Source organism: Chelmon rostratus, chromosome 22, assembly GCF_017976325.1.
Source record: "Chelmon rostratus isolate fCheRos1 chromosome 22, fCheRos1.pri, whole genome shotgun sequence".
NCBI lineage: Eukaryota > Metazoa > Chordata > Actinopteri > Chaetodontiformes > Chaetodontidae > Chelmon > Chelmon rostratus.
The window spans coordinates 3,938,731-3,966,124 of record NC_055679.1 but is presented as its reverse complement, the minus strand read 5'-3'; the positions used below and the strand labels follow the sequence as shown (position 1 = coordinate 3,966,124).

At 42.3% G+C, this 27,394-nt stretch overlaps 2 protein-coding genes across 6 annotated transcripts in view; one reads left to right on the top strand and one right to left on the bottom strand.

The window, feature by feature from the left end:
- Nucleotides 1–7,371, bottom strand: part of zdhhc17 (zinc finger DHHC-type palmitoyltransferase 17) — a 40,315-nt gene extending 32,944 nt beyond the window's left edge. The window contains exon 1 of the mRNA XM_041964423.1: nt 7,269–7,371. Coding sequence (XP_041820357.1) covers nt 7,269–7,371 — 103 coding nt within the window. The remainder of the gene's footprint in view (nt 1–7,268) is intronic.
- Nucleotides 2,014–27,394, top strand: part of osbpl8 (oxysterol binding protein-like 8) — an 81,068-nt gene continuing 55,687 nt past the window's right edge. For 3 of the 5 annotated variants that reach the window (XM_041963774.1, XM_041963771.1, XM_041963775.1), the window contains exons 1-2: nt 2,014–2,331; nt 22,263–22,360. In XM_041963774.1, coding sequence (XP_041819708.1) covers nt 22,316–22,360 — 45 coding nt within the window. In that variant the 5' untranslated portion in view covers nt 2,014–2,331; nt 22,263–22,315. Of the gene's footprint in view, nt 2,332–12,648; nt 12,699–19,667; nt 19,699–22,262; nt 22,361–27,394 lie in introns of those variants that run through there. The other 2 variants (XM_041963772.1, XM_041963773.1) reach the window with 2 other exon arrangements.

Genomic DNA, 27,394 nt, shown 5'->3' with positions numbered 1-27,394 from the left:
CATGCAGGTGAGGTTGGGACTTGTAGACCAGGTACCAGAGCGTAAGCAGCACAAATGCAAGAGGAAGCTATGAAAATGGTGTACACAGAGCAGAAGAAACGGTCAACAGTTCCTGCATAGTATACCTTTCAGGTGAGACAAAAGCTGTTGAGTGTTGAGTCGAGGAAGCAGGGGAGTCTTAAAATGGAAAATTCAAGCACTACAAACCAACACAAAGCATAACAGAACAATTTAATGAGGAATAAATACAGTTTCTTTTTGCACCTTTCACATAAGAATACAGAACAGAATGGAATGAGCAGGATCAAAAATAAAATTTGGCCAGATTCTTTGACCGGATGATCTCTGACATCTCATAAGAAGGCCAGAAACAGCCAATGGGAAGCATCATTGCACCTCCTCATTCTCACCTACACAGCAGATGTTCTCCATGCTCCGTCGTCACACTTTTTTGTAATGATCCTACATCAGCCACTAGATGTCACTCTTTAGCCAAGCATACGTGGATGCAGCTCCCTGACTTACAACAGTTGTAATAATCTTTTAAGGTTATGCTCCCCAGTTTAAAGCATGCATGTAGTATTATGACTGGAGTTTATAAAAATATCAGGTACGTCTATGAGAAGATCTTACCGTGCGCTGGCCATAGTATTACATAATCATTCAGAATTATGCTTTTAGCAAATATGCATTTCATTGCACCTAATACTTAAAATACTGCATTTCAAATATTTGTTGCACAGATGAATTTACAGAGTAGGGTCATAATGCTCATCCCCTTGAGGGGACATTTATCGTGTAAGTATGACCTGACATTCGTAGCTAAATGGTCTCTTTTAAAGCTCTCACGAGTTCAGCTGGACTGTGTTTAACGCGAAAGTGTACTGAAATGATCACATGTTTTCGATGCCCTGTCCAGCCAGGCAGATCAGATGATCACCGAGCACAAACAAGGAAGCCTCCTGTTGCTGCGTCAAGTTAACCCGTTAGAAATCACACACGGGATATTGAGTTTATTAGCCTTCAAAGTAAAACCAGGACCTGGGCGTTGGTATTGGAAGTACATTATTACAAGTACATCATAAGAAAATTACAAAGCACAAGAGTAATTGCAGGAATAATGATAGAAATGAATATATTAAATGATGATAAGATATTATTCACTCTCAAGATGCACAGCAAAATGAATGTCAATGCCACATTTCAAAGTTTTATACATTTATTATTATACATCTTTGCAAATGTAATATCTCAGTGTGAGCTAGATTTTGGAGAATTTTGGGTGTTGGAACAAAAGAATAAAATCTTTACTTCAATAACGTAAGATTTAATACTTTTTATATTTAAGATAAGATAAGATAAGATATACTTTTATTGTCCCCGTGGGGAATTTTACGCTGCACTGATGCAGAGAACCAAACAAGAAAGTACAGCGGCGACATACTTCACAGAAGTAAATATATGTTTATAAAGAAAAGTATGTTAAAAATATATAAATACACACACCTATATATACATACATATACACACCTATATACAAGAGAGATATAAACAGATCATATTGCACGGATAGGAAATTATTGCACCATGTATCTTATTGCACTAAGAGGTACTGTTGATTGTTTAGCAGTGTGATGGATGTTGGCAGGAATGAGTTTTTGTAGTGGTTCCGTCTGGTTCTGGGGACCCTGAGTCTCGTGCTGGAAGGTAGGAGCTGAAGCTCATGGTGTAAAATGTGAGTCGGGTCAGACACAACTTTCTGTGACAATTAATTAAGACAATTATAATAAAAGAAAGCTAGTCTATGTAAGACTATTTTAATTCAATTAAATAACAATGAAAAGCAAATGGAATCATATTAAGATTAAAAGACAATTATTGTATGAATTGAAGGAGAAAATTTTGCTGCCTTTAAATGTGACATTTTGGGGCTTTTATTATGAAAATTGTAACCGGAAATATGTTTCATTTTGGTTAGCTTGACCTTTGTCCTCTCAAACCCACGATAGAATGGTGCAGGCGGGCTAGTGGCTAACAAGTTGACTCAATACTGGTATTTTAAAGACAGTACTATGCATACCAGCAACTGTAAAGTCGATTTTTAAGTATCCAGACTTTCATATTGGACCAACATGACGCCGCTGGGCTGAAGAGGACGCGAGCCATCACCAGCTGCTACAGTGAACACATAGAAACAAACATTAAAACGTCATCAGCTAACAGTTAGCAGACAGACAAACGTCCCCGAGGACTGCCTGCCTATATTCAGCCAGCGTTTTCCTTCCGTGAGCCAGTCAGACAACCTACCGGGAGACTCCCAACGAAGCAAAGGTAAGTGCCACGCAAACAAAAATGGCTAAAACACAAAATAAACGCCTCCGTCCATCACCCGCTAATGTTGATTAAACGCAGCTAGCTTAATTGCTAAATCGCTGTGTGTGCCTGTGGCGAGTTGACAGCCGTGACTCTGCAGTCGAGCAGTGCGTACTATTATGTAATAAACCAGGCACAGCGATAGCTGACTTCCAAGTGTGGCAGCCTCCCCATCTCCACACGCTTCCCTGACGTTTTTGCGCCGACCCCAACTCCTACTCCCCGGTGAACGTTTTGAGAAATAGCCGCTAGCTTGTTTGCAGTCGTGGAATTGGGACGCGGTGTGCTATGCAGCAAAGTGGTGAGCAGTTGGTCATGCCTTATTGTAATTTCCTGCAACCATACTGTATCTGGGACACTTACGGAAGAAGCTGTCAATTTAAATTCTGTTTGGTTTTGTGTTCTGTGGGAAGAATGGTCGTTTTCCTTCCTGACCTCCCCTGCTGACTACATATTACCCCCCTGCATCATCCTCAAACATTAGATCCTGCTGCAGTGTTACTAGTCTGCAGCCTCCTCAGTCCTGGTGCTCTGTTCTCACTTTCACCTGACAGGAGCCAGGAGCAGGAACAGGAGACTGACCGGCAGTAAGAGCTGCTCCTAATCGTGTCAGACAACTGATGCATCCGGCAGATCCTGGCCTGTTATCAGATACCTGATATCACCCTGTCATGTTATCCACCAGAGTTCTCATGCTTTCTCCATGAGCTTTCTCCCTTCCTCTGACTTGTATTTGATTTTTAAATTTGCGTAGATGCTAAATGTGGTTTCATATTTCCAGCCCAATTCTTCATCGAAGGCCTCAGATGTTATTTTCCTGACCCTTTCAGTAGGAGAAGTGAGAAGCATGAAATTCTGTCAGTGGCACCAAGTACAAGGCATTTTTTTTAGGTGTGAAAATTGTCAGATTTAACAACCATATATGATGGATTTATAATGTCAACGTGAGCCAACAACTCAGCTTTGGTTTTCAGAGACAATTGCATACAACCGTCTGTAGGAATTGAGCTATCTTGTCGTTGACCGCAGGTGATCTGAGCGGTGATAATAAAACAGTCGTCAGTTTATTCTTTGTACCTGCGCCAAATTTGGCTCTACCACTCGCATGTTGTATTTTCATGTTTTCCATCCTCTCCTTATTTGCATGTAAATCCCAGACTTTCCATGCCAAACTTCTGCAGAGGTGAGGCTTGCAATCCAGGGTCACAAGAAAAACCAGCTTATTTGCCAGCCAAATGGAGTTTCCATTCAGCCCTTCTCATACTGCAACCTGCTGCCTATGCACTGCTCTGGTAGGCTCTAAATTTGAATGCAGAATCAGCCCTGGGAGCACCAGCACTTTATTAATACTAACATACAACATAGGTTGTTTGCACAGTGTTTAAAGGAATAGACTGAACTGGAAAAGCAAAAAAAAAAAAAAAAAGTTTCCCACAGGGCAACATAACCAGTATTTCTGTGCACACAGCAGAATCCAAAATATTTACCAACACATATTTCAATATAAATGAAAATCCTCAGATTTGAGAGGCTGGAACTAAAGAATTTTCTTTTGCAAGAAACGAACGATTTTAGGGATGATCAGAAGCCACCGGTTAGTCTAGTTTTTTGTAACTAGAAAGGCTATTTGAAGAGATTATTTGTATAAGGTGAACATTTCCAATATGAATAAGGAAGTTTCCAAATTTGAAGAGTGTGTCATGTCACGTGGTCTCTGCTCAGCATGTATCCCAAAATATGTGGTTGTGGCCTGAAATGACTTTGACTGCTTTTAAACAAAGTGAATATTGAGCAACATCTTCCCAATTTATTATTTTGAATCTTTTCTCTGTTCATTGTAACCTATTAAAAGCATTTATGGAGAACTATCCATGGAAAATGGGGCTTTAGCAGAACATTTACCTTGGGATGCACAGTTATGTTAATGAAGCTGATTAATTATGCCAAGTGCTGGGCTAGAGGACGAACTTGTCGCGAGGAGAGGGGTTATTTTTTTGGGGGACTTGCCATTTAGCACAGCCTCGTCTGCACAAAGCATTTTCAGCAGCTGGTTCCTGCTTTATGAATAATTCTGTCCGACAACACGCTCGATAAATTAAGTGCATGTATAAAATTCTAAGCTTGGACAGATCAGTCTTTTCTGTGTGGGACAGAATACCGTTCCCCCACATGCACATCCACAGCTGTTTTTGCCGAGTTCACGGGTAGCGTCTCGTGTCCACAGTGGCTTTCATTTGCGTTTTATTGTTTTATGTGTTTGCACATGCAGAAGAAATCAAATGATGTCGGTGGAACGGGGAGGACAGAATGCTCTTTTTTTTTTTACACTCTTATTTTTCTAGCAATGGTTGGCTGATCATGAAAGCTGTTTGCCAACACCACCTTGTTCTTCTTATACATACTTGATTTCAACACGCTTCCTGTTCTGAAGAAACAGAGAAGACTGGATCAAGGGAGATTTTCAGACTCTCACTATCCCATATTTCATTATATTAAATCAGTTACTGTCATTGAGTGAGGAGGTCAGCAGTACTTAATAGTTTATCTGAAATTTCCACTGAATAGTTCCATTTAAAATAGGCTGTTAAGTCTATACTGGTGGACTGAATGAGCTGGTTCATCGTAGGTATTGATATTAAATGTTTCAGCTGATACAGAAAGAACTTTTAAGTTTTTGAAAACGTCTGCTGTGGCAAATAATACATTTAAAACAAATGCGTTTTCTCAAAGGATTATTCCTGTCCAGTGAAAAATGAATCAGCTACACAAACATGGACATCTGCAGGCCGGAGCACATGACTGTGACTCGCAGCAACTTGACTGTTTGCCACCCTTGCAAAATGTCATATGGTGGAAACCGATTGATTCTGTTCTGTTCTGAAACCTGCTTCTCTTCTTTGTGGCCGTTTGGCTTGTGAAAGTGATAAATTCCAGATTGTGCTTTTGTACTGTTGCAGCTACACTTCCTTTAGGCTTTTGGGAGGGGGACTTTGTTTTTTAGTTAGTGCTGTCTTGGTGAAGTCTGCATTTTGATCTATGAGTAATGTTTTCTGATGGGAAATTATTTTGTACAGCAGTTCCATGGTGAAGAGTTCATACTGTTTTTTTTCAGACACAAATATATCTTTTTAATCAGAGCATGCTTTACAAATCGGTGAAGCTGTGACAGAGTTAATCTTCATGGTAATAGATGAGTCTAGACAGTAAGTGCTTATCTCAACACATCCCCGTGGAGCTAAAAACCTGGGGAAGCGTGCGTTTAGTCCTTCATCACAGCTCAAGTCCTTCAAGGGCTTCACAGCAGCCACATTACGAAACAAAACAACCCGTTCCACTTGAGTCCCTCACTGAGCAAATATTCACCTGTCACCAAGGCACAAGTCCCACAACAGCCTCATCTCTTCCCGCCTCCAGACTCTCACACTATTAGCAGCTGTAACAAATGCTGTGTTGCTCATGAAGTTATTGAAATGCCAAGGCCAGAGCATCAGTGCAGCGTAATCTTCCCAGCTGGGACACTCAGGCCACTGGCTGTGGTTTGACTGATTGGATGCATTTGCTCTGACAAATGCCAGATGTGAGATAGTTGCCTCTCAGTTCTTGTCAGTGTGGATTTGTGTAACAGCAGCATACAAATCAGGCTACATTTTGGATCGACATCGACGAGAGCGTCAGCTGAGGCTTACCAATGAAAACGGCTGTTTTTATTCCAATGAAGCCGTATTATCGCGTACCTTTCATTTCATTGCCTCAGCCTCCATTATTCCGAGACTCTCGTCTCGTCTCAAACAGAACTGAACAAACATGCCTTGAATTTTGCATCTGTCTCCGGTGATAAAGGGTTCAGTTAAGTTTCATGTGTCAGCCTCGCTCCAGGTCCACTGCGGAGCAGGAATTGTCATTTGATGAAGGAGCGTGGGCGTGTCAAGCCCTTTACGAATGTCCCAGCCAATTAACTTCAGTGTCCACCCTCGTCAGGGCCCCAGAGCATAGCGTCGGAGGTGGGGGGAACCTTATTACTGCCCACCTGAACTGCAGCGTCCTCCTGTATCACAGAGAGATCTGCCGGTTTCAACGTTGAGCCATTCTTCCAAAGCTGACTTGTGAATTTTGTTAGAAGCTTTAAGCAGGTTAGTCATGAGTCCCCCTTCAAAATGGAAAGATGACTTGTGTACGCATGCATATTTTACACTAGTACAGAGAATATTACCCCTTCTACACCAAATATTGATTACAGAGCGTGGTAGCCCCGTCCTCTGTCACACTTGCTATGCTTGAGACCGACCCTAGTCCAGAATTTCCCCCAGTTTACTGCTAAGCACTGCCCGGCCTCCCTGACTGATTGGGCTGGATGCCTCTATTTTTCTCAACAGGTAAAAACTCAGACAGTTTTCTTCTTCCCCTGACTTCACAACATACTGCTCTGGTTAACATTGGTGAAGTGAACATGGTGTAATTGTTCACTCAATCACACGCTGAGCTGATGCAGAGCCTGACATATTTCTTCCTCTTATTGATGTAGTTACTAGATGACAGATTAAACAGTCGCCTCACTCACGCCCCGAACCATAATAAGCCATAATAAAAATTGATTATGTCTTAGTCTCTCCATGGAAAACGACGACCTTGCTCTACACAATGTAGCGCTTGTGTGTTTGGTGTAAGGATAGCATTTTATTAGCCGTTTGAATTAATTAGAGTCATTCTTCTCCCACGTGTTCCCTGGAGATGAATGAATGATCTGTTCAGAGATTTCATCATCTTCACTCAACCTTTTTTCCAAGTGAAAGAACTTGACAAGTTGAATAGTGCACCCCTCCAAAAACTGTCTGTTCCTTTGCACTTTGGTTTGATCGCAATGAGAGCTGAGTCTTCTTTGGTAATCTGAATCGGACCTGGGCCCTGCCCTCCCAGAAGAATCTTGCTTTGCTGCACGCTGCCATCACAGCCGCCAGACTTGCAGAAGACACCGCTTCCAGTCCACACCCAAAAACCCATTGTGCCTGGGCTGAGTTGACTTGTGAAAGACTGGCTGTAGGTGTAGCTTTTGACCACACCTATGATTGTACTGAGTGCCTTTCAGCTGCATCACAGAAAATCTTTAAGAGCAGACATTATGGATAACACATTGACAGGTGGCTGAAATGATTACCAGTGCACCATGTTTTTACATGCAACACTGAAGTTGAATTGACGACAGTCCCCTAGTGCAGCTTTCTGGAAGGATCAGTGAAAATTGTCCTTGTGTCCTTTGAACACGGTGGAAAGAAAGGCTTGTGAGTATCAATTTTCTTCCGCTCTAGTGCTGCACTTACTTCTCCTCAGGCAATGTTTTTCTTGCGTGTAGAGGCTGTAAATATTTTCCTACAAGAACAAAGATGCTGAACATGTCATAAACAAAAAGAAAAAAGCATCTCAAAGGGATGTTCGATCAGAAATGTGGGACCAGGTATTTTAGTGACTGGTATTTTAGTGACTGAACAAGTTGCTCTTGAAGTTTTTGTCACACTCAGCGTCCGTTCTCATTTTTCACAGCTTGTGTTCTTCCTCTCTGGGTGCAGCTATTACACGTGCCGTACAGTCGGCCAAAAGTCCTGATCAAGAACCATTTCCCCCCATACACTTGCTATCAAATCATTGCTAGAGCACCAGGGTGAATCATGGTGGTTGCTTCTCTAGGCCCCTCTTCTTGGGGCATTTTCTATCCCCATGTTAAAGCAGCTTTATCACATTTTGACATCACATGCACAGACATACATCCACACCTCTAATCCCACAGTGTTGAAGCCCAGAGCCATGCCCGCAGCTGTTCTTAAAGGGCATCCAGTCACACATCAGGCCTCTTTGTCCAGCTCAGTAGACACTGGCCAGGATACATTTATTCCAGCAGAGTGCTTTGTGTGATGAACTGAGATGAGGACAATGTTATTGTTATGCATTGCAATTAATGTGTCAATGTAATATTGCTCACAAATAAGATTCAGTGTTTAATCAGTCGCTTCGAGATCTTCTAGAGTTTTATGTGATTATTGAGGCTCAAAATGACTGAATTTCTAACTGTTTGCAGAACACACAGGTCAGCCTGTGTTGTGAGGCTGAAGGAGTTGTACATCCTCTGCCTTCGTGTGTCCCAATTCACTCATTCAGACTCCAGAGTCCTGCAACTCTTTGACGGCTGCACAGTGATGCCGTTTGATACAGAGGGATGGTGATGCTTTGTTTCGCTGAGCTGTTCAGATAGAGCGCACTGTGTTCTGCACGGATTTCATATCATATCAGAAAGTTAGCCACCGCTTTTAGGGTAAACAAACCTGTGCCAGCTTTTAGCTTTTGCCGGATTTATTTCAGCCACTGCGTGATGGTCATCTCCTCCATACTGCTGGCAGAAGTCTCCAAAAATCACCACAGGTCCGGCTGTCATAATCCCTTCAGGCTAAGCTGAGGCCTGGGGGGAAAGAGACAGAGGCTGTGACGCAAACCTGCATACGTATGTCACTTGCATTAGTCACATAGAATTTCCACTTGTGGTGTCACATCTCGTACTTAGTAGATCTTTCTAGGTAATGTGTTATGGCACAAGTGATTTGGGCCAATCATGACAGACCAGCGAGGAAGGAGGAAGCTGAATGACTAGATGACATTTCGTATTTAGTTATATACTCTCCTACATCCCCAGTTTTGCAACCAACCATAATACAAGGATCAGTGTCAGTGGTGTGATGATGTCGCTGATTCTCCTTAAGTGCTAGCATAGCCAAACATTAGAGACCTGAACAATAGAAGTTCATACATTTAATGTTTCTGCATTTCAATGTCCATCAAACACTTCCTTTCTTGATTGCTTGGCTTAACATGATTCAAACCAAAACTTATGAGATGTATTAAGTATCAGATAAGGTTTACTTTTATCTCTTGTACTTCTCTTCTGTGCTGTTTGTTTTCTCAAAATTCCTCGAACCTTATCACTGTTTAGATAAGTTCTTTGTGGGCCCATCTCTACCCCTTCTGTTCAGGTTGGGCAGGTTTTACTGAGTCTCTTGGCAAGGGCTTGGGCTAATAATTGCTGTTATTTGTGGAATAGAATGCCTCTTCAACAATGAGATTTCTAACTCTTCGGCATTGTTGGAGAATTAAGCCTTTGGCTCTGCTCTGCCCTTCATTTCACTTAAAACTTGAGCAGAACTTGCACAAGTGTGTCAGATTTACCTCCAAACAGTCCACATTACAAGCCTCTGGTCTTTGACACTGCCTTCATTCTCATTAATCCCCTTGAAGATGACTTTTCATTGCAGTGGTGTAATCTCCTCACATGGTCATGACCATTCAGCAAGGTCAGACGAGCTGCCCCGGTCTCTCATTCAGAAGCTCCTTTGCAGGGCAAACATTTTGTAAGTGCTTGGTTTAGGTGGAATATTTGTTTCTGGAAGATTGGTGACGCAGTGACTATACCCACAGGGCTACTTTAAGCATTAAACTACTGGATGAACTGCCATAGATTAACTCGCCAGCTGACTGGGCTAGTGCTGGTTACTCTTCTGTTAACAAAGTGGAGCAAAGTGGAACTTCCTGTGTTGTGAGTGAAGATTTATTCGGCCCCTGTGAGCAAATGCACAGACGGCGGCAATTCCATTGAACTTAATTGAATCCCCAGTGAAATTTTGCCATTCTAAACGCTAGTGTGATCTGATTTTTATGCTGGTAATTTGGTTTTAGCAATGTCCAATTGCATTGGAAATGTGAGTTTTAATGCAAAGACAGGACTGGTTGACATGTAGGATTGGGTAGTGATGAAGTTACTAGTCCTGACCAACAATTGCATTAAATCATACCTGATATATTCTGGTTATTTTATGCAACTTTTCTGTTAAAATCCTAAGAAAACCTATTTTCAAGTGAGCAAGTTCTACGTTTATTTCAATGGGTGGGGGTGGAAATGCCTTATCAGCTGTCTTTGATTAGCCAAGTTGCGACACCCTGCTCCATAGCTGCCAGTAGGCCAGTCCAGGCCTATCCAACGCTTCACCAGTGGCTTCAAGCTCCATAAAACTGTGTAGTTCAGTTTAATGTGATGCATCTGTGCCTTGAGGGGTGGTGGAGAAGGTGAGATAGAGTGTTGCTTTCGTTCTGTTCAGCACATTTTCTTCAGGAGAAATCTTCCCCATCAGTCACTGAATGTTTGGAATAATAAGAGGTTTGACAGTAAACTTAAAAACGGGCATTTGATAGCTTTTCAAGACAAGATGTGTAATGTTTGGGAAATGTTGCTGCTTTGCACGAAATGTAGTCGAGTGGATAAATGGTGTTTTTCAGCATCAGGTCGTTGCAGAAACCAGAATCCTTCAGGGGAACAACAAAGACCATATATAAAGGGAAAACATTTTTAGGTCATGGAGGTGCTCTGACTATGTTACAGTGGTCAGGAAGGATGAAGAAAGATGCTGTGAGGTGCTTTGGATAAAAGTCTTCTTCTGATTTCATCAGCCTACCTGGTGAACTCACTGATGCCATGTTTTATCAGATATTGTCTACATCCAAATGCCCATGGCTGTACAGTGACATGATATGGTATATGCATATTGTGTGTGTATGCGTTTGTGTGTGTGTGTGCTCTAGAGGCTCTAGAGTATATTTCGCCATATTTCTGACACACCAACCGCAGCTCTGACCTGCCTGTTCTTCCCTCAGTTACACACTCACAGCTGGGTGCTTTTGTCAGTGACATGTTTCCCCTGCAGCTTACACACACCACACCAATACATACATACATAATGACATAGGAACACATACATCCTGCATGTTAAACACACACACACACATGTGTGTGTACATTTTACTTCGGACTGCTTTAAGGGCCAATACAAAGTGGGATTCACTTCCAAGCTGAAACTCAAGGATGGATCGCTACAGCCTCAAACTTAGAGCCTGTAAGTTTTGCCATTTTTATGCTGCTGTGCTGTTTATTTTGCTGGTTATCCTTTTGAATTTGGCGCTAGTTAGCTAGGCTAATGGGGCTAGCAGCAGCTATTGAAGATGCACAAGCTGGAAAAATGTTGGAGTATTTAATATTGAGGGACAGTCAAGAGAAACTGTGTGAACGTTAAGCCTCATTTGAAGCAAATTAAATCACCAGAGTCGTAGCTTGGATGTGAAAAACTGTTTTTTCACGTTGCTCTTTGTGTCGTCTCACATACTGCTACACAAGCTCAGCTGCTTTGGTTGTTATAGGAAAGCTTCCTCTGCTGTGCACCATGTCGATATGTGTGTCTGTTGGTTTATGACAAAAAGATGTTGAGATGCCTAATCCTTCCACCTAGCCCTACCAGTGTGTCACTGCAAAAAAAAAAAAAAAAAAATGCTGTGATATAAATTTTTAGGCCATATCACCCATCCCAGAAGATAGAGACTTTATTACCGGTTTGTAAAGGCTACATGTGCCTAATAAAAACTCCTAATACTTAATACTGGAAAACATGGTCATAATTTAACAGGACACTAGTAGCACCAAGTTTACAAAGTGCTATGCACAATGCAGAAGCAATTTAAGAGATGATTGTGAAAGCCTTGTCCTTGAGACCCCTAAGGAGGATTCGTTTTTCACTCAAACGCTACTGAGTGTGTATTGTTGACCTCATTTGTTGGGCCATTCCTCTCTTTTCAATAGCACATGCCGCTGTAAATGAGCTCCTAACTCTAGCATTATTTGCCTTATGCTGACTTCTCCTCTAGATAACTTTACTGTCAGCACACAAGTCACAGTCTCATGCAAATAACAATAATAGCCTCACTCATTACTTTTTGTGTGATGTAGCTCCGCTGCTTGTTTTCCAAGAAGCTTTAATAAGCCTAATATTAGATTTTAGATTTCATAAAAACGTCAAGAGGAATGATATCAATCTGAGTTATTTCAGTTGTTATATTTCAGTTGTTTTAGTGCAGTGTGTGTGTGTGTGTGTGTGTGTGTGTGTGTGTGTGTGTGTGTGTGTGTGTGTGTGTGTGTGTGTGTGTGTGTGTGTTTGTGTGTGTTTGTTTAATACTTGAGGTCACGTCCAGCAGGGACTGCTTCTATGCAAAGCTTACACCTCTGTCATTGCACACACACACAGAGAGGGAGCTCTCACTGCTACTCCACGGCCGATACCGGCAGCCCTGCAGCACTAGCCTACATTTCAGAGGAGGAGGAAGAAAATATGGTGATGTCATCTCTATGTCTCTCTCTCTCTCTCTCTCTCTCTCTCTCTCTCTCTCTCTGTCTCTCTGTCTCTCGCCCTCTCTCAGAGGCTGTGCTGTGAATGTAATGGTGCTTTCTGCTGCCCGAGCTGCATGAGGTAGGTCCTTCACTCACCTCCCTGCGCTCTCTTGCCTTGCACATGTGCATGCTGCGTCTGTCCTGTTGCCTCCATGCTTCTGTGTTTCTGTGTTTCTGTGTATAGAATTACCTGTAGCTATGTTCTGCTTATGTTGCCGTGTGTTGGATACTGTCACTCCTGAGGCTTGTTTTGCGTGTTTTCATGCTGTGTGCATGTGTGTAGGACGGCTCCGTTCGGGTAACAGATGCTAATACATTGTGGTCACATCACACCACAGCTTGGCGATGTGTCCTGCTACCCGGCTAGCCGCTCAGAATGTGCCTGGTGGTGTCAGACTGCAGATAGCTGTTGAAATCCCCGGCCGAGACGAGGAGGTGAATCATACTTGTCCAGCTTCTGACAGCGCTGATCTTGTAAGGATGATGAGTACAGTCCCGTCCTCCAGCTCCCCCTCGTTCCCAGGTGCTCGTTTCTCAAAAGGTCATTCACAGGGCACAAGTTTATAAACCGTCGGCCGTTGTGAACTTTGCACTCGTTACTTCCTTGTGATGTCCGCAAATCCTTTAAGATGTCAAATACGATCTTTAGGCTGGATGTTCAGGCATCTCATCGTCACATCTTTTCTCCCTTTTCTGTTATGCAAGAGGTATTACACACACACACACACACACACACACACACAAACGGTCATATTATTCAACTCGGCTGTGTGCGTCATGCACATTTTCACCGTGCGGCTCTGTAGTGGAGCTGTGGCTCTGTTCTCTCTCTGTGATTTTCCTCTCGGTCTCTGTGGCAGGGTTGGTTTGTACCGTCCTTTATGAGCCCACAGCCAGTTAAAAAGCCAGGCAGCTGCAGCGTTTCTCCTATAAGGGGATTGACCACTCTGAGGTCACCACAGTCTCCTTGACACCACAGGAGTTCAGACTTCCTCCTCCTCCTCCTCCTCCTCCTCATCAGCATTCCCGTCCACATGTTGTCAGATGGATCAGATAAATGGATGTTAGTGAGCGCTGAGTCACCTTGTTGCATTTTACAAGTGTCATACAGTTTTAGTTTTGCAAGGTGCTCCCCATGCCGCTCCCCCACAGTAAAGATGGGACGTTATCGAGAGAAAAGAGATTCTCTGCCATGTGGGAACGCAGGAGCGCTGTTTTAACATGAGGAACCAATAATAACACTCATTACATAATTCTGAATCCACTTTATTCACATGATAATGGTCTTGTTTCTAGTTGAGCAGTGCTCCTTTCGGCTGTGCTGGCGTGCAGCATGTTATGTGGAGGCAAGGGTGTGGAGACTGGCCTTAATGATCCGCGTGTGGCACATGAGGTGACGTGACGTTGAATTTCAATCAGCTGATGATCTAACCGTGGCCAGAAGTGTGGCAGCAGATGCTGCTGTAGCAGTTACTATTCAGGATGAGCTGAAGTACAAACGGGTAACTGTCAGGTAGAGAAATATGATAAAACTGAAAAAACTGATAAAACAACTATTGAATTATTTGCCAAGTATTTTGATAATCAATTCAGCAGTTTGAGTCATTCTTTAAGAAAAAATTACAAGTACAAATTCTCTGATTTCAGCTTCTTACATGTGGATATTTTCTTTTTTCTTCTAGTGACAGTAAGCTGAATATCTGTGTTGGGTTGCGAACAAAACAAGACATTTTAGGACGTCCTCTTAGGCTTTGGGAAACACTGATCAATGTTTTTCACCATATTCTGACATTGAAAATCATCCACAATGTTAATAATCATTAGTTGCAGCCCTCTTTGTGTTACACATTTGTGAAAACCAGATACTTTCACTCAATATATCCTTAAAAGATTTTTTTAACCTCTGAAATGTCAATATCTGTATTCATCTCAAACATCAACATTGATCGGAAACTAGCTTCTACATTTGGATTCAGCGATTACAAACTGTACAGAATATATATATGCTCACTGAAGCGTGTGCCTTTTTGGGTGCTGAAATGACATGAATTAGAAACAATGCCATCCAATACAAACTGGCATGGTGAAAATGAAGTTTTGGAGGACGCCCACTGTCTCTCTCAAGGGAGGGGATGACCCAGCAGTACTATTTTTCACATTTCAAGTTATATCTGGTCAGATTTGGCACAGCTCAAGCCAACACAAGGCTTCCATGTTTTTATTTATACATGGACTGCTTTGTGAGATGGGTAAGTCTTCAGGATGCTCCCAGGTGCTTATTGTGGAGGGGGCAGGGAATATGTGAAGACATCTTGTGTTGATGAAAACAGGATCTGTTCTGGAATGAGATTTAATTTGCGCTGCAGAAATGGCTGCCAGATAGTATTTGATTGTACAGTGCTGCAATTCCTATTATAATTATTTTTACAGAGTGATATCTAACTGTCCTGCCCTGCATTGGCTCCTCAGTGTTTCTTGGTCTACATGTGTACCTACAGTATCAGGTGTTACACAGTTTTCTTTGACTTTTCTACATTTCTATCCGTGTCAGGGGGATGAGAAGTGATTCTTATTCTGGAGAAACAGTGCTGGATTCTCTGTGGTCTAGCAAGGCAATCCTCTGCCTCTACTTACATGGTTGATTAATATTCCTCACTCCCTGACCTACATGGATTAATTCTGTTTAAGGATGTCTTCCCCAGAGCACGGCACCGAACTGGGACAGGCAGAAGATTACACTGGACCAAGCGACTCGAATGTCCCCTCTTTCCTTTTCTTTGTCCTGTTGTTTTCGTTTCCATAGAGGGCATATTGAAAACATAGTTTGACCATCAGCCCCTCATTCTTGACGAGCTCGCATCTCATGTTTAGTATGTCTTGACAGGAAGTTACTTCCAGCCTGCTTGGGCTATTTTATCTGTAAAGACTGATGCTGTGTAGATTTCAGAGCTCCATATGTCTTATTAATGTGTGTAATGAGAAGTGGTGAAGTGATGATGGTGCTTTATCTACAGTACTATAGGGGATAGACACCTCCAGATGGAAGCTGCCATTTGTCTTTAATGGTGTGGCTGTTAGTTGTGTTCCATTGTGATACTTTTTAGTTTTAGAGTGACCTACATTGAAGCTGCACATTTCCTGGTGGGAGTTCAGAATGAAAAAAAATTCAATTCAATTGTTTCAGGTACATGAGACGTGAAATGTGATCTAGAAAGTCTAGTTTGAGTAATAGATCCATGACTTGGAAGGTTTCTAAAATGGAAAGACGTTACCCAGTGCTTTATATAACTCTGAAAGGGAATTTCCATTTCTGGAAAGTTATCACAGCGATCATTTTATCTCTGCATTTGCAACAATGTCGAGGTAAAAAGTAGAGATGTGGAGTCCACGTTACAAAGTATTCTAACTGGAATGTGAGCCTGCACCTATTCGATTGGCCGAGAGCCTTGCCAAATGATGCTGTGTGATGTTCTTCCTGCACATTTATTATGTTTAGTGGGCTGCAAGTAATGAATATTTTTGTTATAGATTATATTTGACGTGTGTTTCATTCAGTTTCTCAGTACTCCATGGTACTCTATTTCACTAATATCTCACAGCCACTGAACCCCCCCTCCAGCAGTGTCCTCCTGCCTGCCCCACACACCCACACACTGACTGCGTGTTGATTGAAACAGACTGAATCAACACATGTTGCTGACAGATTAAGAAACCAATGAGATCGACTTTTTGTGGTTCTTCACTTCTTAATGTACAACCACACAACAGTTATAGTCTCGCTTATGCTGCCACCTGGTTAAGAACCCAGTACAAACAAGTACACTACAAAGCAGTCAAACTGACCTATAGTACTGCTACACTAGCTGCTACAACCAAACAAAAAAAAGAAATGCTCGGATAAGCTATCGATATTGGCAGCAAAAAAGAAAAGTTATCAGGGCTGCCTTAGTACTTTATGTTTAGTTTTGATTAGTAAATGCTAGCATGCTAACATGCTGAACTAAGATGTTAAAAATGGTAACATTATAACTGCTAAATATCAGCATGTTAGCATGTCATTGTGAGCATGTTAGCGTGCGGAGGCTAGCAAAGCATAGCTCAAAGTCCTCTGTCTTGAGCCATTCACCTTGAGGCAAGGTGTGGCTAGTCCTGCCCTTCTTCCTCATAGATGGTCACATTCACACCTCAGCACACTTCAGTCATCTCAATGAAGCCTAGCCTGAGGAGGCAGCACAGAGGAAAAAGATAGTCAGCAGTGTATGAACAAACAATGGTGATGTTTACTGGTGGTTTGGTGGTATGGGCAGGATTCAGACAAACAGATGATTTCAGCATGTAGACAAACTGAAACATGATTTTATTTTCTACATTATTATTTATTGAAATACTTGCATTTTGCTAATTTAAATGGAACTAAGTGCTCTTAGCCTTTACAATTGCAACAAAACCATAGCTATTGGGAGCAAACAATTGTAGAGCAGCACATATATACTTCTCAAAATCTTAAGAAGGATCATCACTTCATCATCACTTAGCAGGAGTGAAGGCAGTAGAGGCCTTGTTCAGAATTATCAGAGTGGCTGGATGTCGCTTCCAAGAGTGGCGACAAAGGAGAGATTAAATCCTCAGACAAACACAGAAATGACAATTGTCTGTGCTGTGGTATGGTGTTTGAATTCTATTCCTGAGGTGACGAGAAATAACACCGACCAACGTATGACACCGTTGCAGTCTCACCCTTTGCTGTTATCATTCATCTAGCATGGTCGCACACCGTATGTCTCACTTAACCAGTGGTAATGATTTGCCACACACTCAGCACCGACAGCAGTGATAGGCCACTATAGATCTGCTCCTCCAGCTGTCAGGGAGCTGCCTCCCCTTTTGAGAACGGACAGCAACATCACTACAATCAGCTTAAGACCCTGAAATGATTGCTGTCCTTGGCTGCCCTTGAGCTGAGCGCTACTGTTAATCTAAAAACAATCAAAATCAAAAGTATTTCACTGCTGCCGGTTCAAAACAATAGCAACAGGCGGTCTAAACAATTTGTTTCTGCTTTGCTCGTATTATTTCCAACCAAGCATTTTCCATCATGTATGTTTTTGGTAAAACATCCTGCTTTTAAAAACAATTCTAGTCCATGTGCGTCATCATATCATCAAATTTAGTCATCTTTGTTATATATGACAGGCTAGAGTTTGAGTTGTGCAGCCATAATTTGACATTAATCAGAAGTGCAGTTAGACATAACTGCTCTGCATGATCAGCTCATGTTCAAAACTCCTGAAAGTAGCATTTTGTTCTCTTCAAAGAAGAAAGCTACAAAGGATACAGTAATTAATACTAATAAAGTAAACAATTTTTATTCAGCATCAGGACCCAGAGGCACATGGCTATTTATTTATTTAGTGCCAGGGATTTTGTCATCACTCTTAACAGAAGCCTTTTTACATTGGTTATTGTGGCATTGTTTCATAAGTCCACCTCAACACACAGACACATAGTGAATGCTGAAGAGAAGTCACCTGTTCAACAAGACTAAAACCATTTTTATCTTCATGTCCTGAAGGCGAAAGTAAAAATATCAACTATTGAAACTGCAAATCTGTTGGACGGTAACTGTGGCAACAACATTGATACCGTTTGTGAAAATTTTAGATGGGAGCTAAAACATTACACAATGCAACAAATATTAATATTATTGTGCTGATACTCTGCCTTGTTTGGTACAGTGTGATCTGTCCAATCATGTGGGTAGCCAGTGATGCATATTAACATACCTTGTTTTTATGCTCTTGAAGTAGAGTATACATTTGAAAATGTGCCAGCTGAAAACAGTATTCCCAGAGGTTTCCCTGCTATCTTTTGGCTCTGTGGAGAAGCCCCTCAGCCAGTGTTTCTGGCTTTGTTTTGGGGCCACTGCCAAGCCACAAATTTAGGATTCCCTGTGCGTTTGCCCTCTGTCGTTGGCAGTGATTCATAGCTCTTAGCTCGACAGACTGCTGTGGTCTGACTGAAACTGTTATGTGCCAGCTCGTGTGAAGGAGCAGAGTGCCAGTAAAATGTTTGAGAAAGTGAAGATGATTGAACCATATCAGAGTGAATTGCCTATCACTGGCTTGTCCATTGTCAACATCATTGGCGATGTCATAATCAGAGCTGGGTAAAGTGTACTGACACACAACAGTGCTTTGAGCTAAATGCTAACCTCAGCATGCTAACATGTTCACCGTGACAGTGTTAACACACAAGCAGGTACTTGGTTTGGGGTGTTACCATACCATGCAAACATTCATTACTTTACTGAGCATCAAACACAAAATACAGCTTGGCCAATGGGGAATGTTTTGAGTTGTGCAGGTATTTGGTCCATTTATTTATATTTATTTATTTTTGTCCTGCTAGCAACGCAAGAGGAATCCTGTAGAGAACATGAGTGTCTGCGCTAAAATTGAATGGCAGTCCATCCAGTGTTTGTTGAGGCATTTTGCTCAAAAACCAAAATTGTAAAGATCCTTGCCATCCCCCCATAAGCACAGCTGCAAATAGAGGGCAGCTTCACAGCTAATGTGTAGCCATCCACAAAATAAACTGCAGCAGAAGCTGAAGCATATGTTGCGCTGACACAGTCTCTCTAGATAAGAGTGTGAACCAAATCCTGAAAATGTATGTTAATGGAAAGAACTAACTCTAGACCCGGATATAAGATAGGACGCTTTATGTATCCCTGTGGGAAGTTCAGTTGTCATTGCTGCAGCACACTTCAGAGACATTATGAAAGCACTAACCGTTGACAATGAATCACTCGAAAAAAAATGTTTACCTCCCTTACACTGCTACAAAACATTCTCTGTAGTTGCAGGCCTTGATTTCTGTGCTGCGTTCCTACCTCAGCTGTGTGGCTGCTGCTCCAGGCTGAGTCATGGACTGATTGCTAAAGCCGGTTTTGAGGAAGAGTGGAAACCATCTGTCTCAGCGTGACGGGTCCTTGAGAGTGGAGGCCAGATGAAGTGTGTGTGCAGGCTGGAGCCAAGAGGCTGTTGGAGCGCTGGAGCGTTACATTAGTAGAATGACTGGTGAGGGGATTTAGTGACCTTCTCTTTGTTAGGATGTCCTCCTGTCCTATGTCTGATATTAGGCCCTGTTTGTCTCTGAAGAGTCTACTAAAGGTGCTTCCTTCCTACTGCATATCTTATACTACCTCCATACGCCCTTTCTAAGGAAACTCCTGTACTAATATTGGCAAGAGCTGCCTACCTGTTTCAGAAATGCTGCTGTTAACAAAACTTCACCAACATGCAAATATACCAAATAATCATGTTCACTAACTATACTGTTTCCCCAAGAAATGGCCTATGCGAGTAATAAACATTTAATAAGGCTTAAGTGGATGAAATAGAATGTCATAGAAACTCTTGCTGAATTGAATGATCTGAACCACTACAAACTCCATCATCTGAATCCCTACACCCCATTTTATCTTTCATGTCTTGAACTTGGAAGAGCCTTTCCACATTGGCATTTATGGCACTGTTTCAGCTTTGATTGCTCTAGATAAGATTGCCCTTTCTTGTGATTTAATTACTGCTCTCAGTTGGTAAAGACAAACAGGCAAACCAAGTTATATATTTTAACCGTTACTCAAGTAAGGGTGGCTGAACATACTCTTTCACCTCAGCTCTGTTTCACAAATTGTCGACTAAATCCAAAATCATCTTTCTGAGGCCACTGAAAAGTGCAACTGAGGCATTTAACTGTCATGTTCCACTGGTGAAGCTCTACTGACTCACCGAGAGAGCTGCATCACCTTCAATTTAGCATCGTTATGAAGGCACACAATAAGCTTGTAATGCTCGAGTTTCTACAACTCAAATTCTGACAGAGCCTTTTTAACACAGTGCTGTTTACAAAATATATACCTGTTGCAGGAGACAATAGAGGTGTTTTTCATACCATCCTTGCATCTGCAGTGTCAAGCTTCAAGTCCATCTCAAGTGGTTTCTTGTGGCAATAGTTTGATAACTTACAAACTCAGTTGGGACCACAGGGTTCGTACCATTATATCCACACAAAACAGCAATCAGCATAAGTGGCTGCCTCCTCTAATCTTAAAAGCATTTTTAAAACAGCCCCACGTGTTGGCAGGCAGCTGCTCCACCCAAAATAATCTCCCCGAAAGCGTGGAGTGTAATAAACAGATGGTCCCGCTTGTTCATGAAGTCATGTTGAGGGTTTAACTGGCAGTGGCATTACAATGGCGAGCAGTGGGGTTAGGCCTGTATTTCGGTATACAGGTACAGTGACTGCATGGGGAACAAACGGATAACGAGTGAGACCATTCAGGAGCTTGTTGATGGAGGGGTGGGTGGAGTAATGAATGCTAATGGCCAGATGCATACTGCTTGCTTTTGGTGTGGTTCACATTAGTGCCTGTGAGCTGTTTCCCATAAATTTTGAATAAAATTGTTTTAGGAATCCTGTGTTTGTGGAAGAGTGCCATGTGGGACATTTTTGGGACTGATCTCGGCGTTAGAGGTAAAACTTATAGGATTCAAGAGCTTATAATCGGGACACGGTATTGAAATTTGAGATGTAGTGGAGTTGTTGGATATGGAATCAGTTTTTATCCATGAAGGTACTCGCTAGATAATAAAAATGTTTGTTTTTGTGTGCTGAAAGCGCATTGTATCCCCTTTTGTCTTTTCCTCGTGTTTCACAGTCACATGCTGCATTGCTGCTTTGATTTGCCGTACTGTTTTGTGAGAAAAACAGCTTTCTTTTGATGTGCCGAGCCTAGTGTTGTTATCTGAGTGTGCTGACAGAACACGAGCACGTAGGTGTTAAATACAGCTGAGTCAAAAACAGACCTGCTCTGAACCTCTCCTGTACATGCCCACCCTAAATATACTATACAAGGATTGGAAGGGTCACATTCCTGTTGGCTCATAAAGTAACCTACAGCAGATACTCTCACTGGTGTACCCGTGAATAATTCACCAGCAGGTCAGTGGAGCGGCCAAGTGGCAGCCACCAGAAACCTTCCCCTGATAGATAAAGGTTAAAAACAGTGTCATGCTCAGACACTTCTATAGGGAAAACAAGCTGAGGGCAGATAGAAGAAGATAGATTGAAAGAATGCTTTTTTCAGGACTCTCTGGGAAAAGGAGCTGACAGGTTGGCTTATCCTCCATCCTCCCCTGCTTGCACAAGAAACAGACTGTTTATTAAAAACCTGGAGCTACAGCACATTTGTTTGGGTGGAGGAAAGGCAGTGAGGAATGGTGAGCAGGTTTCTGATGCATAAGTATACAGTGACAGAAATTGGAAAACACTCTCTCTATGGTAAACAGCCAGTCCAGCCTGTTTGATCTGAAATGTGATAGTCAGGTAGGCATGGTGTTCCAAATAAGTCCAGTGTTGCAAGCTAGTCAATCCACATTAGGTTAAAGGGCACTTAGTAGTTCTATTAACAGAATTTAGTGTTAATAGAAGCCAAAAAACAACTTCTTTTTAACTACAGGCCTTAAATGACTGATTTTTAAACACATTGTACACCTCAAATTGCAAAGTGAGAGAAATATTGCGCCCATGTTGCAGTATTGTCCTGTTGTGGTAACACATTGCTTCTCCCTCCTCACAGATATGCAGTCGTCAGAGCAGCGCTGACAGGCTTGGCTCTGGATTAACACGACCATGGAGTCATCCTCTGAGTCCCAGCAGGAGCCTGAGAAAACTTTGGTGAGTAAATACACTCGCATGTGTGCAGTAGATGTAGTCCCACATGAAGGGAGAGTTTACTATATTTTGAAAGATTCGGCCTGATGAACTCAAAGTAACTTTTGTTTTTGAGTATTTTGGAATGAAACTCTCTACGTCAAGCATATATTTGTAGGCACCACTTAAGATCAAACAAGCAATCTTAAAATCCACCCACCCTGCCTCATTACCCTTTAGACGCTGTTAATTGTCCCTAGTAATTAGTGGTCTTCACTCAACCTCCATGTGTAGTCTTAAGTCGGAAAGGGTTCCTGTTTCCTGCTGTTTTCAGTGATGGGATGTCTGCTCCAGGAGTGCACTCTCTGAACCTTAAAGTCCCCCTCCAGCCAAAAGTGTGCTTTTCTTGTTTCTGCAGATAAATGTTTGATCTTCACTGTGTAGAACGATGTAATTGCAGAGTTTGACGCTGGAAGGCTGCTTTCACATTCATTGCTTGAAGTGCAAATGTTTGCGGTGCTAATTGAAATCTAAGAGGCGGGCCTACGAGCATGATCTGTGGTGATGTGTGATGCAGAAAGCCTCCAGTGCACACACACTGAGACTGGACTGCTTGTGTCCATCAGTTAAACTTATCAAATAAAAAATATTTACGTTGACAGGTAATGGAATTTTTAATGAGGGAGAAGGAGTAGGTGCCAAGGATTTTTTTTGCATAAACCATGTCACAGTTTTTATGTGTGCATTAATAACTGTGTGGAGGGGATATTTAATGATTAGTTTAAGGTGCTAATGTTGCTAACCTGCCTCAGGGTTGTCAGGGCCGCTGTGGCAGACACTGCTCTTTGCTGCCTGTAATTAAACTCCTATCAGTGCATGTGTGTGTGTGTGTCAGGAGATAGACAAGACAGCTAAAGTCACTTTGCCTGCAGACGATTAACGGTCACACATAATTGTGTTTCTTCAACATGCTTCTTTTTTAGCAGCAGAAATGGTGATAAAACAGGCCAGTGAGAATGAAGAGGACCCAGTCGTCCATTGTCGTTGGTCTTTGTGCTGCACCACAATATAAAGTTGTCGCAACTTCCTGTTTTGTGCTGCAGGATGACAGTGCCTGACGAGAGGCAAATAAAGCTTTAAAATAAAGAGATCTACACTCAGAAGTCATTCCTCTTGGACACATGATTTAATAGCCTTCATGCTTTAGATTTAGTTGAGGATTTTACTCCTACAGCAGGCATCCTTTCAGGCATGGTTAGGGTTATGGTCAGAAATAGAGTACATACATTTTGAATGATGTTCTCACACTGCTCAGAACTGGAACAGAACAGAAACAGAAATAGTATGATATATAACCTTTATTTAATCAGCTGCAGTAAGCAACAAAAACATAAACTGTTAAAATTCATCCAGTGGCGTGAGAAGTCCCTCTATAATTTATTCCATTTATCTAGTGCAAGGTGCAGGAAGGCAAGTTCAGTATGTACTCATGGGGTATCAAGTGTTTTCCAGTCCTGACATCCGATCTGGTGTGAAGATTTGAGAAGATTTGGGAAGAGATTTGATAAACTGAGGTAGCTTCGGTAGAATGCATTTATTAACAAACATGAGAGTGTTCGGTTCTTTTCTTGTTGCTAGTGAGGACCAGCCGACTTTTTTTTTTTTTGCATATTACGGCGACGAGTATGATATTTATTGGTTGTAATAAAGCTCAGAATGCAATGATAAATGGCATCAAGTTGTTTTAAGGTGGAATGAGCAGCGTGGGGCCACAGGATCTCCATTGCCAAGCACAGACATGATGGTTGCTTGCACAATAGTTTTCCTTTCCTTAAGAGAAAAACATGCTTCATTCACATATAACAACCACATTTATGCACAGTTATGCAGAGATGTCTGAAGAATGTTAAAGGCAGACACAGTTTGAGTTGGCATGCAAAATTGTGTCATCTGCATAAATATTGATTTTGTATGACATGTTAGAGTGGGGATATTGTTTATGTAGGTTGTGAGTATTAATGGACCAAGTGCAGAAGCCTTTGGGTCCTCCTTAGTTATTGCAAAGGAGGTCAGTCTGAGACCATCAGTGCAGATCAACCTGTGTTTAATCAGACAAATGTATATGAAACCAACTCTGAGTGAGAGCATCGAAACCATATCTGCACTTACTGTCTCATACCGGAACATGGTCTGCTGAACCAGTGGCACCTTCAGTCAGCACTCACACATTCACACACCCACATTTAAAATACCACTTCCCTCATCTCAGCTCCCAGAGCTGTGATTCTGCCCTTTCATTTCACCTTAATCATAATCCTCAGTAGCCATTTTTGCAGCGAGCAGGAGGCCAATTATAATTGCAGAAAACTGGGGTGATAACGGAGCTGGCCATCTCTCCCACAGGCCTCCACACACACCGTGGCACACAAAGGGATTGTCGGGGAGCAGAGCTAACAGTCGTTTCCTACTTCAGGTCGTGCTCAGAGTGGGAGTGACTTTTAATAACACTCTATCTGTTAGCAGTGCAAGCTAATTTCTCACCCCGCCTTCTCTGGAGCCTGTTTTAGTGGCTGCATAATTAAACTGCTGATGCATAAATTGGTTTGAAAGCCATGTTGGTGTATTTACTGTTTCTTTTGAATGCTTCCTTTTGGGCTGAATTGAACTAGATGACCATGTACCTCTCTGGTATTTAGCAATAATCCTTCTTTGCAGAGGCTCTGGGGCAGCGTGCTATCCCTTGATCATGAGCGACTGCAGTGCCTGGATGGTGTGGGACTTAGGCTGTGGGACGTATTGTGTTGCTGGCATATCCTGCTGCTTGCTGAAAGGGCCCGTTGGTAGAGAGGATGGCTCCCAACACGAGATGAAAGGCTCTGGGAAGCACGCCAGGTGTCTGCCGCTTCTGCCCTTGCTCTGACATCCTCGCAGTCAGGAGACGCTTCAGGAAGGTTTATGGCAGCCGGCCCCCCTCCTGTTTCAAACATCCACCACCATTCAGTCCGCTGTCATTTGCATTGTACATACTGTAATGAAAGAGATGGTGACCTGCTGTTCAGAATAGACAGCAGTGAAAAGGCACACAGACAGCCATTATGCACTTGAACAATGGGTTCGAGGTAGCTTAGAGGTAAGAGAAGAGGATCTTTTACCAGGATGTCACTTACTGAGGGGATTTGAGCAGCAGAAATGAATGCGAAAAAACTTGTCCTCGGTGGCTGCTGAATTTCCTTTTGGCAAGATACTTCACCCCTGTTTGTCTTCCAGAGAAGCTTTACAGTTCCCAACAGTTCCAGTTGTACTGGGAAGCTCCCATTGTGAACGCAGGGCAGGATATTGCTGGGAAAGAAGCTTGTATGAATGTAGTCATTGCAGTTTCTCAGGAACAAGATAGCTACCGTTCCCATCTGATGCAGCTAATAACACGTGCTTTCTATCAGCTTGCATCACACATAATTAGGCCTGTGATACTCCCAGAAGGCTCATGATTGAATCTTCATATCCTGGTATTTTCTCCCACCAGTTCTTCTGTGAACGCTGATCAGTCTTCTGCAGTAGTACAGTATAATGCATCTAGAGCAACATTCTCTATGAAAGATAGTACAGAACTTGAGTTTGAGTCCTTCATTGATGAGAAAAAAGTAAAGGCTTCTTGCCTAAGCTTGCATCTCTTCTTCTTCACTGCACATAAAGCTCAGTATTGACAGTCTGGGGGCCCAGATTACTTTCATAATATAAATCGACAAATGGTGTAACCCCCTAATGGGCTCTTTTCATGCATGTCAGGATGCCCTCCGCTGCTCAGTGAACCAATCTAAGGTTTACCCATATTGATGGAGTTAGGTTTATTCAATGAGCACTTTTTCTTAAAGGGCACTTTTTAGCCATGCTAGCTGTGCGGCTCGAGCAGTGGCAGTGTCGGTCTGTCGGGCCACCGCTTTGGTCCAGCCTGAAATACCTGAACAACTATTGGATGGATTGCCATTCGTCCCTCTTGCTGCATGGGAGCATGGGCAAGAATTTGCTAAGTTTCAAGACATTTGGCTAAATAGATAAATAGTTAGGCTGCATTCAGTTGACTTTTGTTTAAGCTTGTTCATAACAGTTAGCTAAATAAACGCTTTATGGCTGTATCGTACCAGTGATGGATGGGAGAGGGTTTAGGGTTTAGGGTTTGATTTGTGCTATTCTTAGTACCGTGGTTTGTTCATGTATTGCTGCCGTGTCACGAGAATTTCCCTTCAGCGTTAAATAAAATCTCTGTGGCTTTTGTCACTTTTTTCACTGATCAACAGAAAAATACTTTTTAATGTCAAAGTAAAAATAGTGCTCTACAAAGTGATGCATCTGCTTCACTTGATGCTTTCCTACATTTCTTAGAATGCCTTTTGACAACATCAAGAGAATGGGCATGAACTGGTTTGCTGAATGCCCGCATAGTTATATTCGAACCAATCATTTAGCTATGGCTAGCTTGGATGTGGTGCTGACCACACACCCCTTACTTAACATGCAACATGACTTGTGGCTGCACTGCATTATCAGTGGAGGCTTCTGTTGTGGAGAAGCTGATGTCTCTTCCTCGTATACAATTGCTCGTCCTGCTGGTACTGCATCAACAGACTAGAAAGGGAGTGCAAGATGAGTTGCCAGTAGCTGTCCACATGTCGCGTTTGTCGTCACAATGTTGATTAATCTTCTTTGTGCGTTTAAATTATTTCTAACTGGCGGTGCAAGGTACAGGGTCTTGTTTCTTAGACATGCAATGCCACATAATGTGACAGGAATAAACTGCAGGGGGCTGCAAGAAGCCAGAGGTGAAAATTGGCTTCAGGCTGCTCTCAGGGAGTGAGAAACTGAGGCTGCATCAGCTTCTGTACATCAGTGGTCAGACTCTGGGTGCTGTTGACAGACCTGAGCTGACAGCCTCGGCTGATGCGACACGTTCTCACCACTAAAGCAAAGGGGTTAAAGTAAACAGGAAATTCAAGCGTATCCTCCGCGGCTTTAGCTTGTCCTTAGACATGGAAAAAATTGCAAATGAAAGTCTGAAAGTAT